Genomic DNA, 17,691 nt, shown 5'->3' with positions numbered 1-17,691 from the left:
GATAGCCAGCAACTGGGCTGTCTAGACTAGCTTCTCTGTGGATTAACTGATCTACATCAAACCATTTCAAACAGACATCACATCTAGTGTGGCCCTTCGTCACTAGGCTAGACTAGCTCACAAAGAGGACATATGCAAAGGATTTTGAACACTAGACATAAGTGCTAATTATTGTTACAGTTTGCATTTCATTCCAATTCCTTAATGAGGACTCATGACATATGTGACATGTTTACAGTGTGGGGCCTTAATAATGGCATAATCTGACTCTTAAACCCCCTCTGCTTTTTCTCAGGTCCTCTTGTGTATGTGTACCTTACTAGGTCAGTGTTATTGACCCAGACTCACAAGTCTCTCTTGTATCTGATCCCACCCTCAGATGATTAGCACATTTTATTTTTGACTTGCTGACATTTAAAGTAAGTGCCTGAGGTACCCCTCTGCCAGGCTGCTGTTCTTGCTGGCTCCAACACATACCATGCTAGGAGAGGGACTGTAACCCAACACCACTGCATACCCAGAAAAATCTTCTCCAGTCATGTGACTGCTTCTCAGACAAGCTATGAACATGGCTACCACTGAGGAAAACTCAGTGCTATGAGAATGCTGAGGAGGATACAAAGCCCCCTACACTTTAAATCAAAATTCACCTTAGGTGACAAGGTGCCAAATTTGTCTCAAGTGAATCTCATACCCTAGGCTACCCATCATCTGAAAAAAAAGGAAGGGCCCTGAACTCACCCTGTACTCTGTGCAGTGGTAGGAAACCTGTGGTCCTTGGCTTATTTTTATGCAAGGTGGCACGGAAGGGGTAATGGGGTTGGAGAGGGGAAAGGGGGGGAGTGGCAAAGGGGGGTAAAGAGAGAGAGAGAGAGACCCCATTCACTTTTGGTTCCAGCCCTACTCATCACCAGTAGTATGTGGGCCCCAGCATCTTATCCCTGAGGAAATGTTGCCCTCAACTAGAGATGGGTGAGAAATTCAATTCAGTTTGCATTTGAAGCCAAATCTATCAATTTTGAAACAATATGAGAACTGAAATACAACCATCCTGTGAAATTTGCCCTTACTTGAATTTTGCAATGCAGCTCTCTAACCCAACAATGTTTATAAAAATGGATATGGAAAGTGTGCATAAAAATGAATACACAAGTGAAAATAACATACAAAAATGCCGTATATGAAGAGAAATTGCTTGCAAAAATGTGTACATTAGTAAAAACTGTTTAAAATGTGTTTATTAGGAGAAATTCACACTAAAATGCTGGAAAATCTTCATGAGTTTTTCTTAAATGCAAATTGTTGCAGAAATGTGGCGCTGAATTTAATTAAGATTGGGAAAATGTGAAACTGAGAGAACTGAAACTGACCTATCTTTCCATCCCTACCCTCAATGGGGGCGGCGGGAAAGGTTGCTCACCACAACCCTACTGCCACAAAAATGAAAGAAATGAGGAAAGAGAATCTCCTCCATCACCTTCTAGCTAGTGAACTGCACCAACTTTTGGAAACAGAGAAAGGCAGAGCATTCGTAACAAGGCAGGCTGAAAATCTTAATGCACTTCTACTCAAGTGCAACAGTATCAATCCTTAAGATTTGTCGCTCATTTTTCCTTTTTGCAACAGGTTTGGTGGTGAGGGTCTCAGGATGGAATGAGCAAGATGCAGCTCATTAAGTATGTATTAATGGTAATATTAAAAAAAATCATTCCAAGCCAAACTCCAAGCAAGGAAAGGAATTTAATTTGGTGTCTCACTGAGATACAAACTGGAATCTTGTTTCATACAGAAACAAAGCCCCTACAAAGGGGGTGGAGGAAACAGGTAGAAATGGAGATCTTGTTTCCCACACACAAAAAAACCCCATCACCGATGCAGAACCTACACAAAGGGGGTGTGGAAAACAGGTAGAACTTTGGATCTTGTTTCATTCCAAACAGAGGCCAAAGAAGGGGGGGAAGGTAACAGGACTGAGAAAAGGGAGGGTGCTTACGTAAGACCATTCTCCAAAAAATTAGGGCTGTGCCTTTGAATCAGTTCAACTGGTAGATTAATCAACTAACCCTTCAGTTAAGTAATTAGTGGAGTCCTATTTTAATTGGGGAAAGCAATGTATAACTGGTAGTGTCGTGGCACAGGAGCACACTTTTTATAACTGCTGTTATAGCAAATTTAAAAAACTTAAAGAGGGCTGTTTCTTCAAACAATGGCCTTGTTTGCACATAACGATCAGCAAAAACATAAGTAAGTATAAACAATCAGGCGGGCTGGTGCACAGAGCAAAAATCACAGCCACTTTGCTCCTCCCCTGCTCCTGTGCTACTGGGAGTTAAATTATATCTTGGCTTAACATCAGGGCCGGTTCTAAAGGGTGGCCAGGTGGGGCACAGGCCCGATGGCCCCTGGAGCTACAGGGGCCACCCCTCCGCTCCCCTTCTGCAATCCGTGGGCCCCACACACACACTCCCCCACTTACCTGTCTGCTGTCTTTTACCATTGCCCTTAACGAAGATGGTGGCCACGGTTTCCCTAAGGTATTGAAGCCCCTGCCACCATCTTAGTTGATGGCGTAGCACGTACACATGCCATCAACAAAGATGGCGGCGGAGGCGTCATTCCCTTAGGAAAACTGTGGCTGCCATCTTCATTAAGGGCAATGGTAAAAGACAGCAGACAGGTAGGTGGGGGTGTGGGGGGGCATGTGCGTGCACAGTTGCACACGTACGCGCCCACTCACTGGGGCCCAGGGCAAGCTGATGCCCAAGGGCCCCGGCATTCCTGGAGCCGGCCCTGCTTAACATGATGTCCAAGCCCAGGCATGTGTTTTGTCACCTTCAAACAAACCAAGTACGGTAAGCCAAGAACAAATCTTGGCTATAGCTCTTGGTTTGTTTGGAGAAAGACAAATCATTAGACTGTTTTGCACATAACACTAAGCCAAACCGGGACCCGGGGAAGAGTGAAGCAGCCATGATTTTTGCTCCATGCACCAGAATGCACGCTCATTCATGCTAAGCCATATTTTTGCTTAGTGTTACGTGCGAACCAGGCTAATGAGATAACAGTGCTAGGGGGAAATGCTGTGGTTTTTCCCATCCACTATTATGTACAAAAAATGTTAAATGCATATTTTACAATAAAATATGTTTTAGAAATGTGTACATGGAAATAACATTTATATTTAAATACAGGCTTTTCTGACACATTTTTACTTGGATAAAAAAAATCCCAGATTAATGGAGAAATGAGATTAAATGTATTTATGAATGAACATGTGCAGAATAGAGTAATCTGTCCATCTCTAAGTGGTAATTTTCATGTTTTAAGTTATCTTACACTTCCTGCAACATCACAAAACAAGTAATCCATTTTGAGGTCTTGGAAATATGCAAATATATTTAAATTTAACCAATTCATCAGTTTAAAGAGCAGGCAATTAAACTGCCTAGCAATTCTATAATCAAACAATACACTTACAAAAATGGAGTTCGTAAAGTAATTCATGATTTTGAAAAAGACCTGAAAAAACCCTCTGTAAAACGAAGCTACTTATGCCATTTCAGAAACAAAACATAATTTTTTTCTTCATTGCTTATATGCAGCTGTGTACAACAGAATGTTTCCCCATTTTTGTTTTTTTCCTAGGCTTAAGTGAAATGTTGCTTGGGGCCTGCAACAAACACAGTGAGCCACATTCTCTTCCAGTGTAACACAGGTCAGCTCCAAAACTGCTATTTCCACCAACTTGAGGATTCTGTTCAACTATGTGGCTATTGATTGCTAACTCACACAACCGCTGGATGCCTGGTCTGCTGTTCCCAACTACTGTGGTTTGTGGGCTAGATTGTGGTTTGCCTGGCAACTGGACTGGGTGTGGAGTCCACCACGAGTCTAGAATATGGTCACTCATATCCTCTTCTCAGACCACTTTGGGAAGGCTTGTAGAGTTCAGTCCAACCTAATTTAAGCCCATGATGGCACTCTCAAATGACCGGTGTGCCAGGAAGAAAACTGACATTTGGGCTTGAAAAACAGCCACACTGGTTATGAGAACTGGGTCGCTCCACAGATAGAAGTACAGGTTGTACAGTGTTATCTTGTTGGCTGTGCAGTCAGTGGATGGATGCAGGATTGCAGTAAGCCAGAAGCAGCCTTCCATAAAATCCCTCCTTTCGGACTTTTTGACAACCATCCATCTCTTTCTCATAGTCGATTCTTGCAGCCTTGTTGGGCTCCACCTCCATATATGCCTTAAGTGAGGAGCAGACAACATAGTGCCCCTACACATGCTGTTGTCTCCCATCAGTTCCAACCAGCATGACCAGTGCTCAGGGATTATGGGAGTTGTAGTCCAGCAACATCTGGAGGGCATCACGTTAGCCATCCCTGCCTTAACTCAGCCACCAGGATTTGACCTATTTTTGCCACCGTGAAGCTATGACTCCCTATTTACTCTCAGATTTTTGGGTTCATTAACAAGGGATGGCCTATCTACCAGGCAAATTTTGTCCTAGATGAAAAGGCATGTAGCAAGAAGGAGAGGATTGCTGGGGAGAAAGACTTAAGTGGTGGTAGCAGGGAGTAGGTGGGGAGGGAGAAGCAGACGTTGTGGAGGCAGCAAGGGAAAGAACATAAGAAGTGCCTTGCTGGACCAGACCAAAAGTCCATCCAGCCCCGCATTCAGTCTCGAACAGTAGCCTGTTAGATGCTACTTGGAAACTCACAAAGGGGCATGATGGAGGAAATATGTCCTCTGTTCAGACAGGGTAGGGGCCCTGAGAAAATTTTAGGGGTACACAGGAGCACTCATGGGGCTATATCTCTAATTATTGTTGTTCTTGTTATTGCTGCTGCTGTATAGTATAGCATATTTACCTGTTACAATTTGTAACACAGATCAGTTCTGTCTGAGGCATCTTACCGAGCCTAGGGAAAATCTGGGTGCCCAAGAACTGTCCAGACACCAAAACCCTTTTATGGTGTCTCCCATTAGGGCTGAGCACCCTATTGTTTTTGCTATTAGCTCTTCTGGCCACAAAGGTACTCCCCCAAAGCCACAAAAACTATATTCAGAGGAGCAACCAGCAAACTTACCCTGGGCATCTCCTCCGGACGTCAACACGGCAATGGCCTTGCCAATCCCCATAGTGTTGGCATGTTCATGCTTTACTGGTGATTGTGACATTCTTCGGGCTGCAAAGTCAACAACAACAGTTTCTTAAAGAGGCTGATGGAAAAAATGCTCTTTGCCTTCAGTGCTTCCTTGCCCTGCCGCAAAGGCTGCAGCTGGGTCTGGAGTGCTACTTGTAGCTCTCTGCTTTTGCCTTTCAAAGGGAACACTCTGCCTACTCTCCAATAAATGACAAGTGAGAATGTCACACTGTAAGTGATCTTCAGTGCAGCGTCAGCCACACCTAATCCTAAAGGGCCCATGGCCAGATGTCATAAGTACCAATGAGCAGTAGAGGTTCAGGTTGGAGTCATCCCTTTGAGCCATTATTAAATGTTTTGTTTGTTTAGGACTCAGCTACCAACTACTGCACTGAGGGCTTGTGCTGGCTTGGTGGCTTCCAGGTCTGAGGAGAATATAAGTAAGATTTTTAAAAAGAAGCTCAGGCAGCTGCCTTATACTGAGCCACACCATTGACCATCTAGCTCAGTACTGTCTACACTGACTGGTTGTGACTTTTCAGGATGTCAGACAGGCGTCTCTCCCAACCCTAACTAGTGATGCCACGGATTGACCCCAGGACCTTCTGCATGCAAAGCAGATGCTCTACCATTGAACTACAGGCCTTCCTCATTGAGCTCAATGGAATTTATGTAATGTATAGGATTGCACTATTAAAGATCCTGAGCTTCAGCTCAATAGTCAGTACAATTAGGTACTTTGGAAATCCCACCTTTTAAGAGTATAACAACCTTACAATCAAGTCTCACCACTGATACATTAATGGATTACAAACTGAGGGCTGAATGTTTAAATATACTGTTATTGGGGCACTCAGCCAATTATATTTTTTAAATCAGGGCTGCAATGTATCATTAATTAATCTGTGAATTTACTGGAGCATTTTTGATTGACTCTAAAGGCAGCCCCAATTAATTGACCAGCAGAAGTATTTTTAACACAAATACTTATAAAAGCTGCATATAGCTGTGCGTATTGCCACAAGCATTATCTTAGAAGAGGAATTTCCTCTTCAGTATTGCAACACACATCTATGCATCATCTAAAATACAAATATGAATATAATGTATTTAAAGTCCACGGACCACAAATAAAAAATTACAGGATGTAACTATATTTGTATTCATCTAAAAACAAAATAAAGAATGCTTTTTCCCTTTCTAGTATTATTCTTCTCATTTTAATTTATTTATTGAAAACATTTTTATCTTGCTCTTCAGTCCAAAAACACTTCCAGTGGAGCCTAAACAATTAAAAAAATTATGCAGATTTAACCAAATAATAGTCTGAAATTAAACTAATCAATGGAGATTTCTTTAATCAAGTGACAGCCCTTTTAAAACTGATCATCAGCCTTTTACATGACTATTAATCTGTTACTTTTAAATGCATGTGCATGTTACCAAAATATGAATATAGGTGACTATCCATGAGACACTGAAGGAAGATAATTTAAACAAACGTTATCACTTACTGCTAGAAGGGAGGAGCCATATTGTTTTAGCACACATCTGAAACAAAACAGCTTCAGAACATTGAATTTATGCCAACATATAAAACTCAAGATTTGACCCACAGAAAGTAATATAATTAAGTAACTAATGTTAATTGATTTCAGTGATTCTACTCTTGTATGACTTAGTTGGAATACACCCTGTGACTTTAAGCATACTGCCAATTCAAATTTGCCCTCCCCACTTTCATTCGACAAAAGCTTTCACTGATTCACCTCCTGATTAAAAGCTTGCAGTCCTAATTTTGTGCTGCACCATGCTGGTCTATAAGGGTAGGACAGCCAAGTCAGGAAAGCTTCAAAATCTGGATTAACCCCTGGATGAACACTGCCAAACTAGAAGACCAAAACCTCCATCTTTTGTCTTTTGGAGACCTTTTTGGCTCACTGCCACCAAAAAAATAAAAACGTTCCCATAGCAAAAAAAAAAAGGGGGGGGAGGGGAGCTTGAAAGTATGGGTTTCACAAATAGGCTGTGAGAAATCAAAGTCTCAAAGTTCAACAGTGACAGTTTTGCAAATACAATAAACCATATGGGGAAACCAATACTCATAAAGTCAAGCTTTTTATACAGCCCTGACAGTGAAAAAGGATTTCTGTCATGTTCACAAAGATGCCCTCCAGGACTTTTTGGGCTCAATAAGCAGGTTATTATGAAAGATTCAATGAGGGATTTTCCCCTCTTTTCCTACACTTGACTTTGTAGAATTTGTAAGCTCTTTGGCTCTGGGCAAGTTTATGAACTTTGCAAATAAGCCAAATCATTACATGAATAATGAAAAATCAAAGTTAAATGAATCGGTTGGAAATACTGGAGACTGAAACCGCTTATTTGTGATTTAAATAACTGTAATTTAAGAAAGGGGACTATTTTGCTGCCAGAGATAAAGAATAAGATGGCACCTTCCCTCATTCCACATAGAGAAGCCAACCAGATTGGCAGTCAGCCTTACTTAAACGCAGGTACTGTCCTCCAACACGCACATAAAGGGCAGAAGGCTAGTTTAAGGGGATCAGGTCTGTCTTACAATGTTTTGTCACTATCCATACCCACATCAACCCCTGAAGTGGCTCTTCTTCACTCTGCCTAATGGTAGGGCCAGCACTAAAGGAAGTGTTTTTTAATCTCAATTTCTTTATTAGAAAAATAATCAAAGTTTTCCATATGTGTTTACATAGAAATATGTACTCACACAATCTGACAATATATGTCTCCACCTTTTAAATAGGGTCCCATCCGCACTTTAAACAGTCATGGCCTTCCTAAAAGAATCCTGGAAACTGTAGTTTGTCATGGATGCTGAGAGTTGTTAGAACACCCCTATTCCCTTCAGAGAGCTACAGTTCTCGGAGTGGCTTAACAATCAATCCCCCTGCCCAGGGAACTCTGAGAATTGTAGCTCCATGAGAAGGAGTCTACTAACAGTTCTTGGCACCCTTCACAAACTGTAGTTCACAGGATTCTTTGGAGGAAGCCATGACTGTTTAAAATGGTAGGATACTAATTTAAACATATCATGCTGATGGGGCCTAGAACTACCTCCAGAACAGGGAGCTCAAATATTCCTAATTTTAAAAAAATGTATAGATTTCCATATTTTGCAGGTATTTTTGAACTTTCTGCAGAACATCTTTTTCTGTTTTGCTGGTGCAATTTTCTTTCACAGTCACATTTGGCAGGGACTGTGCTCGTCTGTAACTCCCAGGACTTGTTAAGATGTATGTATTCTCATAGAGAAAGGTGCATGCAGCTTAGATGCAGCAACCCAGCTGCAACCTAGTTGTTACAGGGAAAGAAGTAGAAAAGCCTTTTTCTAGGGCACCAGTCTTTAGACCTTCCATTTCCCATCCCAACTTCAGACTATTTCTACTGCCCCCCTCACCGCTACTCAAGTCTATTACCTAGCACACTCCATCGTGCTTCCCACATCTCTGGCTGAACTTCCTTTAAAGGAGGAAGGTATGTCTTAGGCTCCATGATCATAGTTGGCACCTTTGCCACCACTCTTAACTCTGTGAGCACTGGTCGTGGAATGCTCACTATGATCGCTAGGAAACCAAGGCATTTTTCCAGGTCACAACCACTAGGTTGATGACGACTCACTCTTGACTGTTTCACAGGATGCAAGGCAAGAAGACCCCAACAGTGGTCATTTAGTCTGAGCACATCATGTTAACTAGCATGCCTGCTGCAATATTGTTTGGGAATCACTGACTTGGGGGGGGGAAACTCTTTTAGAAAGATCATCTGTCCTTGGTGTAACAATCCTGAGCAACAGTGGGCTCACTCACACTCAGATTTATTACAAAGGCCACTAGCTTACCATTTGGCAGAAATCAACCTCCAATGTAACTGGTAAGCTCCTAATTTGCACGTTTTAAATTTAAAATAGATCAAGTTTCTAGCTGTCACATTTGCGACATACAATGAAAAAGGCAATGTCTGTTACAACACCTGAGGCTAAAAAAACAAACTGGGATAGAATTCTAGATTGAGAAGATGGTGTTTGTTTTTTCTCTGGCCCCACTTCTGCTCTAGCCCTCTAATTACAACTCTCCTGCTTCTTCCTATTTTGCATCAGTAGGACAACTCCATCTCTCCTCCTCCACTGCTCTTTTTGCAAACAGGACATTAATCTAACATAGGGTTGAGAGAGGTTGTTTCAAATAAGCCATAATAATAAGCCTCTGCGGATGTTCTAAAGAGTTTGTTTCTAATAAATCAAACATAATTGAATTCTGAGATGAAATAACATTAATGTCCTCATTTTCCTAACATATAATCATGGTGAAATTAAGTTTCTTGAGTTGCATGATTATGAAGGTTGGCACTTTTCATATCCTTAGTGTTACGTAGAAGATACTTATTATTTTCCATGTAGAATTAAATCTGAATTATGTGGTTTACTCTGTATTATGCTAAGTGTATGATGACCAGCACCTCTCTTCTACTGCTCCGATAGTATTCCAAGAGGTAAGTTTGTGTTATGTTGGCACAAAGTACACACAGCCTGCTTCTAACCCAAAATTCTGTCACCTTACACAGGTGAGCTCTGAAATCCACTCAGAAATTCTTACAATCTAAGTATGTATTTGAAGAAACTGTTTATAAATACAAGAGGCCAATGTTGCTGATGTGCCTTTACAATAAAGAAGTGTTGCTGCCATCTTCTGGATACAGTGCAAATCAAGTTTTGGGGATTACCTGTTGTAAAACTGTCAGCTTCACTGAACCAAAGGATGCACTTCTGAGCCAGTGATTCCCACATTGTGTTGCAGGAGACATTGATCAGGCCTTCATTCTGCCAATATATGGAGAGTGCCATCATCCCAAGGGAGGGAGTAAAGTTGCACTGTGACTCCCTAGCACAGCCACAGCTACAGCTGTCAGGTGCAAGATAATCCCAAGAAACATTGTCTTAGCTCAGAAAAAGCCCAGTCCTTGAGTTTTTACTGAGAGAATGATACTGAGAAGCAATATTAAATGAACTATCTTGCAATTGCAAGGAAGGTGATCATCTATTAGGGTTGCCAGGTTCAGGGCCTGAGACTGATCCTGTATCTTTAGGAGAAGAAAAAGTCAGCCAAGTCTTTACAAAATTATGGAGGACCGGTGAAGTGCCGGATGACTGGAGGAGAGCTAATGTGGTCCCTATTTTCAAAAAGGGCAAGAAGGAGGAACTGGGGAACTACAGACCAGTCAGCCTAACATCAATCCCTGGAAAAATTCTGGAGCAGATTAGAAAGGAGTCAATCTGTAAGCAACTTGAAAGCAATGCAGTGATTACTAGGAGCCAACATGGATTTATGAAGAACAAATCCTGCCAAACTAATCTCATCTCATTTTTTGATCGGGTAACCTCCCTTGTAGACTGTGGGAATGCTGTGGACATAATATATCTCGACTTCAGCAAAGCTTTTGACAAAGTGCCCCATGATATTCTGATTAGCAAGCTAGCTAAATGTGGGCTGGATAAAACAACTATCAGATGGATCCACAGTTGGCTCCAGAATCATACTCAAAGAGTGCTTATCAATGGTTCCTTCTCAAACGGGGCGGAATTAACGAGTGAGGTACCACAGAGCTCAGTCCTGGACCCAGTGCTCTTTAACATTTTTATTAACGACTTGGATGAGGAGGTACAAAACATGCTTATCAAATTTGCAGATGATACAAAGTTGGGGGGCATAGCTAATACCGTGGAAGACAGAAACAAAATTCAAAGGGACCTTGATAGGCTGGAGCATTGGGCTGAAAACAACAGAATGAAATTCAACAGGGATAAATGCAAAGTTCTACACCTAGGAAAAAGAAACCAAATGCACAGTTATAAGATGGGGGATACTTGGCTCAGCAGTACGACATGTGAGAAGGATCTTGGAATTGTCGTTGATCGCAAGCTGAGTGTGAGCCAACAGTGTGATGTGGCTGCAAAAAAGGCAAATGCTATATTAGGCTGCATTAACAGAAGTATAGTTTCCAAATCACGTGAAGTACTAGTTCCCCTCTATTCAGCACTGGTTAGGCCTCATCTTGAATACTGCGTCCAGTTCTGGTCTCCACACTTCAAGAAGGATGCAGACAAACTGAAACGGGTTCAGAGGAGGGCAACAAAGATGATCAGGGGACTGGAAACAAAGCCCTATGAGGAGAGACTGAAAGAACTGGGCGTGTTTAGCCTTGAGAAGAGAAGACTGAGGGGAGATATGATAGCACTCTTCAAGTACATGAAAGGTTGTCACACAGGAGGGCTGGATCTCTTCTCGATCGTCCCAGAGTGCAGGACACGGAATAATGGGCTCAAGTTGCAGAAAGCCAGATTTCAACTGGACATCAGGAAAAACTTCCTGTTAGAGCCATACAACAATGGAACCAATTACCTAGAGAGGTAGTGGGCTCTCCGACACTGGAGGCATTCAAGAGGCAGCTGGGCAGCCATCTGTCGGGAATGCTTTGATTTGGATTCCTGCATTGAGTAGGGGGTTGGACTCGATAGCCTTATAGGCCCCTTCCAACTCTACTATTCTATGATTCTATGTACAGGTGTTCTTGCAACATTGTAATGGGAAAAACCACAAGGTGGAATTCTCCCTTCCCCCTGCACAACTTTTAAAGATACAGAAGACCTCTTGGTTGCCAGGCCCAGCCTCCAAGAGGTCTTCTGTATCTTTAAAAGTTGTGCAGGGGGGGGACTTCCGGGAAGGGTTGCTTTGCCTGTGCTGCCTCTGAGCGAGCTCTCGTCTCAGAAGAAGCTTTTTCAGCTTTAAAATTAGTCAGAACGCTCTTTTTGACTGATAAAGATTTTCTCCCGGGCAGGGAGAAACGTAGAGATCAACCCCAAAGCCTGTTTTTGTGGGGAGGACTGGATTTCATTTATTTATGAGAGAAAGTTCAAACTGCAATGCCGGACGGACTTTCATCAAGCTCTAGCTGATTACAGCGACACGTTTATCTTTTCTTTAAAGAAAACGGACTTTAACAGGCAGATAAGCATCCTTCTTTCTATCTTCTTTTTTCACTTGGCTTAAATTGGTGTAGCAAAAAAGAGATTTGTCAATGAATCAGCTGTGAAGAACTTCTAGGTGAGGTTTGGCTTTTCTCTTTCACTAACGAAATTAAGGAGGAAAGAAATCAAAAAAGCTTATCTTCGTTTTTATCGCAAAAAGCTGTCCTGGAGGTGCATTCTAAAGATATCAATGGAAGAGGGATTTCTATTTCGAGGAGGGGGGGGGAAATTCTTTTTGGTCTATTTCATTTTGACGAATCTGCTTGTTCACGATGCCACTAATTGTTTTGATGTTGGGAACTAAGTTTGTTTTGTATTCCTGAACACATAGAGATAAGGCAGGCTGTATTGTCTACACTGATACAAGCAAGCCTGAAATATTAACCCAATTGTTGCTGAAATAATTTTTGTCTCTGTGGTTTTAAGAATGACAACCAGGAAAGTGAATGAGACCATGGAAGAAATTATGTTTCAGAAAATAATGGGTGAGATTGAGATAACGAAACAAACCCTGAAACAGGGTAGACAGGAGATGAAAATTGAACTTAACAAAATGACGCAGGAGCTTAAAGAAATAGTGGATTCTGTGAGAGAGGAGTTTGATGGGATAGGGAAGCTACAAGCCCTGGAGATTGGAACAAATGTGAAATTTGAAAAAGATTTGGATTTTATGGATGTTAGAAATAAAGTTGACTGTTTGGAATTCAATGTTGTCTCTGAAGAAATTAATGAAGATTTTGGTGGTAAAGTTATCAATGTCTTGGATAATTTTCTGGACTGGAATGATGTGATGGAGTTTGGCATAGAAAAAATCTATGGAGTTGGCTACAGATATGTGACAGTGGAGAAACTCTTAAGAGATGAGCCAGTGCATTTTGTAAAAAAGAACAGAGATATGACTTTGCAGCAATACTTCAGTAACATATTCAGAATTCTTGACTGGAATGATGTGATGGGGCTTGACATGGAAAAAAATTATGGAATTAACTACAAATATGTGACAGAGCAGAGATGCACCCAGAGCAGAGATGTGACTTTACAACAATATTTCAACAACATATTCAGAATTGATGGCAAAGACATATTTGTGATGGGGGAAATTCCCATCAGACTCTTGTTATATGACTATGGCTACGACTGCAAGATCATCATGGGATACTGATAATGGATGAATGGATACTGAAACCACTGGATTTAACAGGACTATTGAAGATGGAAGATGGAATTAATATTGATAATGGAAGAATGGTTATGGAAATTATTGGACTTAACAGATTTGACGAGATGGATTAATTGATATGTTTACTTGGACTATGGCTATGACAACAAGATTATTATGGGATATTGATAACGGAAGAATGGCTACTGAAATTACTGGACTTAACAGGATTATTGAAGATGGAAGATGGAGTTAATATAGATAATGGAAGAATGGCTATTGAAATTATTGGGCCTAACAGATTTGAATTAGATGGATTAAGCGACATGTTTATTTGGAGAAAAATGGAAAGATATATCTTTCAAGGAATTGAAACCTCTCTTTGACTTTTTGTGGAAAGAATAAAATAATATTTATGAGATTTGATGATTAATTAAGATAACTACTGGAGGAAAGTGATTTTATAATATAATTTTAGAGATAGGATTGTTATATATTCTAGACCTATAACTGATCTGCGACAAATCGGAAGTCGACATTTTATTTTATTGTTTAATTGTTTTTGTTTTGTTTTGTTTTGTTGTCTTTGAAAATTTGAATAAAAATTAATGATAAAAAAAAAAGTTGTGCAGGGGGAAGGGAGAATTCCACCTTGTGGTTTTTCCCATTACAGTGTGGGAAGAACACCTGCACTTGGCTGACTTTCTCTTCTCCTAAACATACAGGATCAGTCTCAGGCCCTGAACCTGGCAACCCTATCATCTATAGACCTGGGAATTGAATTGAGAGATATATGTATCTTTTCAGTGTAAAAGTAAAGCATGCCTTCAATTTTAAATGCTGGTGGATGGGGAGGAAGAAAAACTGTACCTTTGGTATGAAACATTTGCAAAAAATACTGATTTCAGCAGATGGATCAAAATATTTTCATCAGATAATTTTTGCATGACATGGTATTTTCTTAAACTCAAGGATATCCTTCCTCTTCTCCTTCCTACAGCCCCCTCAAATCTGCTCCAGAGGTCCTCCAACTTTACATGGTAGAGGAGAGGTAGGGGAAGTCCTGTTCCACTGGATTATAACCCAGATGAAATGTGACCTGCCCTGAAATCACATGTGATTGAGGGGTTGGATATAAATCTCAAATAAAAAACTTTTTAAAAAATTAACTCCGCATTCTTTATACAGGGTTCTATTAGAGTTAAATGCAAAATGACAGAACTGCAGAAAAACTGCTTTGGCTATAATCCTGGAGTTGCTCTTGTTGCCAGAACTTTTAAAGCAGGTTTATAAATTGCCACTCATCTGGCTGTCTGTGGTGAGCAAGATTCCCATCCAAGTGACCAACCAAAGGAACTTTCATAAACTGGAGAGTTTGTTTCTCCCCCCACCCCAACCTTCAATGTACTACAAATTATTTTTAACATAGTAGGTATTTGTAGGCAAATTTCTTTTGTGAGCTACTCAGTTTTGCGACCTTTTATAGGCTTCTTCAAACTGGAAATATGGTCCACCTTGCCACACCTGCTGGCTTCCTCCTCTAGCTTTTCTTTATTCAGTATTATCTTATCAATTCTGTCCTGTAATTATAAAAGAGCCTGACATAAATCAGTGGCTTTGGAGCTCATCTCTTTAAGCTCTGGAGCGTGACTGGGTTGATATGCACTTTGGCAACAGGCAGTGCAACCACTGATGCTGAGTCAGCTAGCTGTAAAGCCTTGTACCAAATACCATGTGGAATTTCTGTTCAATAACGCTTATTTTCATGAACCTGTCCCAATGGCAAACTGGTGAAGTGCAGTTTGTCAAGAGCACTGAGAACCCCACTTTAGTATATAACAAGACTTGCCCAAACCAAATTTATTATTAAATTTATCCTACCCTTCCTCCCAGAGGGAGCCCAAATGTACAGCTGCTACTTAAGTAACTGGGATCAAGACAAGTCTAATGGAACCTTAACAGATACTGGAGGTAGGACTAAGAAATTAAGGTTGATATAGTTATGACCATTTAGTTTCAAGCCTTCTTCCTGCACTACCCTAGGATATATTTCTCTCAACATTCTCCTGTCCTGTGAAGGAGATATAGGCTAAATGAGAAGTAAATAGCACAAAGCCTCACAGTATTCACAGAGATTTTAAACAGGCTGGCTCTTCCACTGAGCAGTAAGATGCTATTCATTGTGTTCTAATGCCCTGTCGGTCAAAAAAAAAAAATTAAAAACATGAATCTACACTAACCTGGTTGCTCTTCTTTTTCTTCAGAGAATGAGTAGAAAGTAAAGAAGAAGATAACAGCTGCAAAGGTAAGTGACACAGAAATGAAAAGACTGGACCCTACTACATAGAGGTCCAGGGGAGCCCACATAACCAGAAAATGTGTGCTTTCCTGTATGATATTTATAGACGTCGTGTCAGGCCTCTAGACAGCTGCCTCTGCTGTACCTCTCCCTTATTGGTGGATATTAAAGTCATTGCCTTACACTGAAAATGTCCCTGTCACGTTGGCTTGCAACTGCAAGCTGTAAAGATGCAGGTTCAGATTCACCCTTACAAGATTACTTCTTTTGCACCAGGAAGATCTCTTTCATGTTGCCGTGGCTGCAGAGGATATAAACGACAGACTCCACAGTATAAAATGAGTTTATATGGGATACTAATTCAAGATTGTGAAAATGTACTATATACACTGTAGCTCAAAACCTGTACCATGCAGAAATAAAATTAGCCTACACTATAGATCTAACCTTAGCAATAAAACATCACTGGATCTTGCAAACAGAAAATGGTCCCCCCACACACACTCTGTTAAATGGCATACATACAAGATATGTGAAAGAATCCCACAAAGACAAGATCCATCTAGCTATATGATGAAGAACAAAATGTCAAATGAGAAAATTGAATGCATACATAGAAAAGTTATAATGGAGAACATCTTCCTTGTTGGCATTGCTTTATATGAAAAATTGTGAAGCTCCAGGACAGCAATCTTATTCTCACCAAACCACATACCAATAACCCCCCACTTTCTCTCCTCTTCTCAAACCATCCTCCTCTTCCACCACTCATACACACCATCATATTTGCTTTGAAAATTCACATCCCATTTTTAACTGCACATACAGCATTGTAAACACACACACACACACACACACACACACAAGTATCATACTACCTTCTGCCCACCAGATGTAGTGGTGGCCACAAGTATGCAGATCAGTCTTATGCACTTAGAAGTGTGTTTTATAGAGTTTACACCTAGGGACCTTGCACAGGATTGCAATCTTAGGGAGGAAAAATATTAGATTTTTTTTTAAGGGCAGAACTTTCAATAGGGAAGATATTTCTTGGAGAAGGGGCCATAGTTCTGTGGTAGAGCACATGCTTTGCAAGCAAAAGCTCCCAGTTTCAAACCCCTGGCATCTCCAGATAATGCTGGGAAACAGCCTTGTTTAAAATTCTGAACGGCTATTGCCAGGTAGTGTTCAGCAGGGGTGGGGAACCTGTGGCCATGCAGATGTTGCTGGACTACACCACCCACCATCTTCAACCATAGGAAATGATAGCTGGGGGGATGATGGGAGTTACGAGTCTAACAAAATCTAAAGGGCTACAGGTTCCCTACTCTTCTGGTACACAGTACTGACCTTGATATAACAATAATCCTATGTTCAAAATGGGTATTAGCTATTATGGGAAACTACAGTCTCCTTGCTCAAAGGTTGTGGACTAGGGTTGTCCGGTTCAGGGCCTGAGACTGATCCTGTATGTTTAGGAGAAGAGAAAGTCAGCCAAGTGCAGGTGTTCTTCCCACACTGTAATGGGAAAAACCACAAGGTGGAATTCTCCCTTCCCCCTGCACAACTTTTAAAGATACAGAAGACCTCTTGGAGGCTGGGCCTGGCAACCAAGAGGTCTTCTGTATCTTTAAAAGTTGTGCAGGGGGAAGGGAGAATTCCACCTTGTGGTTTTTCTCATTACAGTGTGGCAAGAACACCTGCACTTGGCTGACTTTCTCTTCTCCTGTTCAGTCTCAGGCCCTGAACCTGGCAACCCTATTGTGAAGTGAGTAACACATGCTGGAGGCAAACAAGAGGGTAGCGTTATGATGTTTTTCTTCGTGTCCTGCTTGCAAAAGTGTCTTCCAACCAGAAACCGCTTTGATCTGATCAAGCAAAGTTGGTATATTTACTGCCTGTTTCTAACTAGGGTAGGGATCCCCACTAGCACGCAAAATACCCAGCCCCCCGCAACACAGATATACTTAAATCCTCCTGCAAGCCTCACACTACCCATCATTCCCTAACAAAACCACACGT

The 17,691-nt window shown here is 41.1% G+C and overlaps 1 protein-coding gene across 2 annotated transcripts in view; it reads right to left on the bottom strand.

Moving 5' to 3' along the window:
- Positions 1-17,691, bottom strand: part of PFKM (phosphofructokinase, muscle) — a 90,503-nt gene that overhangs the window by 72,618 nt on the left and 194 nt on the right. Inside the window, exons 1-2 of one of the 2 annotated variants that reach the window (XM_061614714.1) lie at positions 15,611-15,739; positions 5,095-5,193 (exon numbers count right to left, since the gene is read on the bottom strand). In XM_061614714.1, coding sequence (XP_061470698.1) covers positions 5,095-5,193; positions 15,611-15,737 — 226 coding nt within the window. In that variant the 5' untranslated portion in view covers positions 15,738-15,739. Of the gene's footprint in view, positions 1-5,094; positions 5,194-15,610; positions 15,740-17,691 lie in introns of those variants that run through there. The other variant, XM_061614715.1, reaches the window with a different exon arrangement.

The sequence above is a fragment of the Rhineura floridana genome, chromosome 3 (assembly GCF_030035675.1).
Source record: "Rhineura floridana isolate rRhiFlo1 chromosome 3, rRhiFlo1.hap2, whole genome shotgun sequence".
NCBI lineage: Eukaryota > Metazoa > Chordata > Lepidosauria > Squamata > Rhineuridae > Rhineura > Rhineura floridana.
Note: the sequence above shows the minus strand (reverse complement) of the source record. Positions and strands in the feature narration are given on the sequence as shown.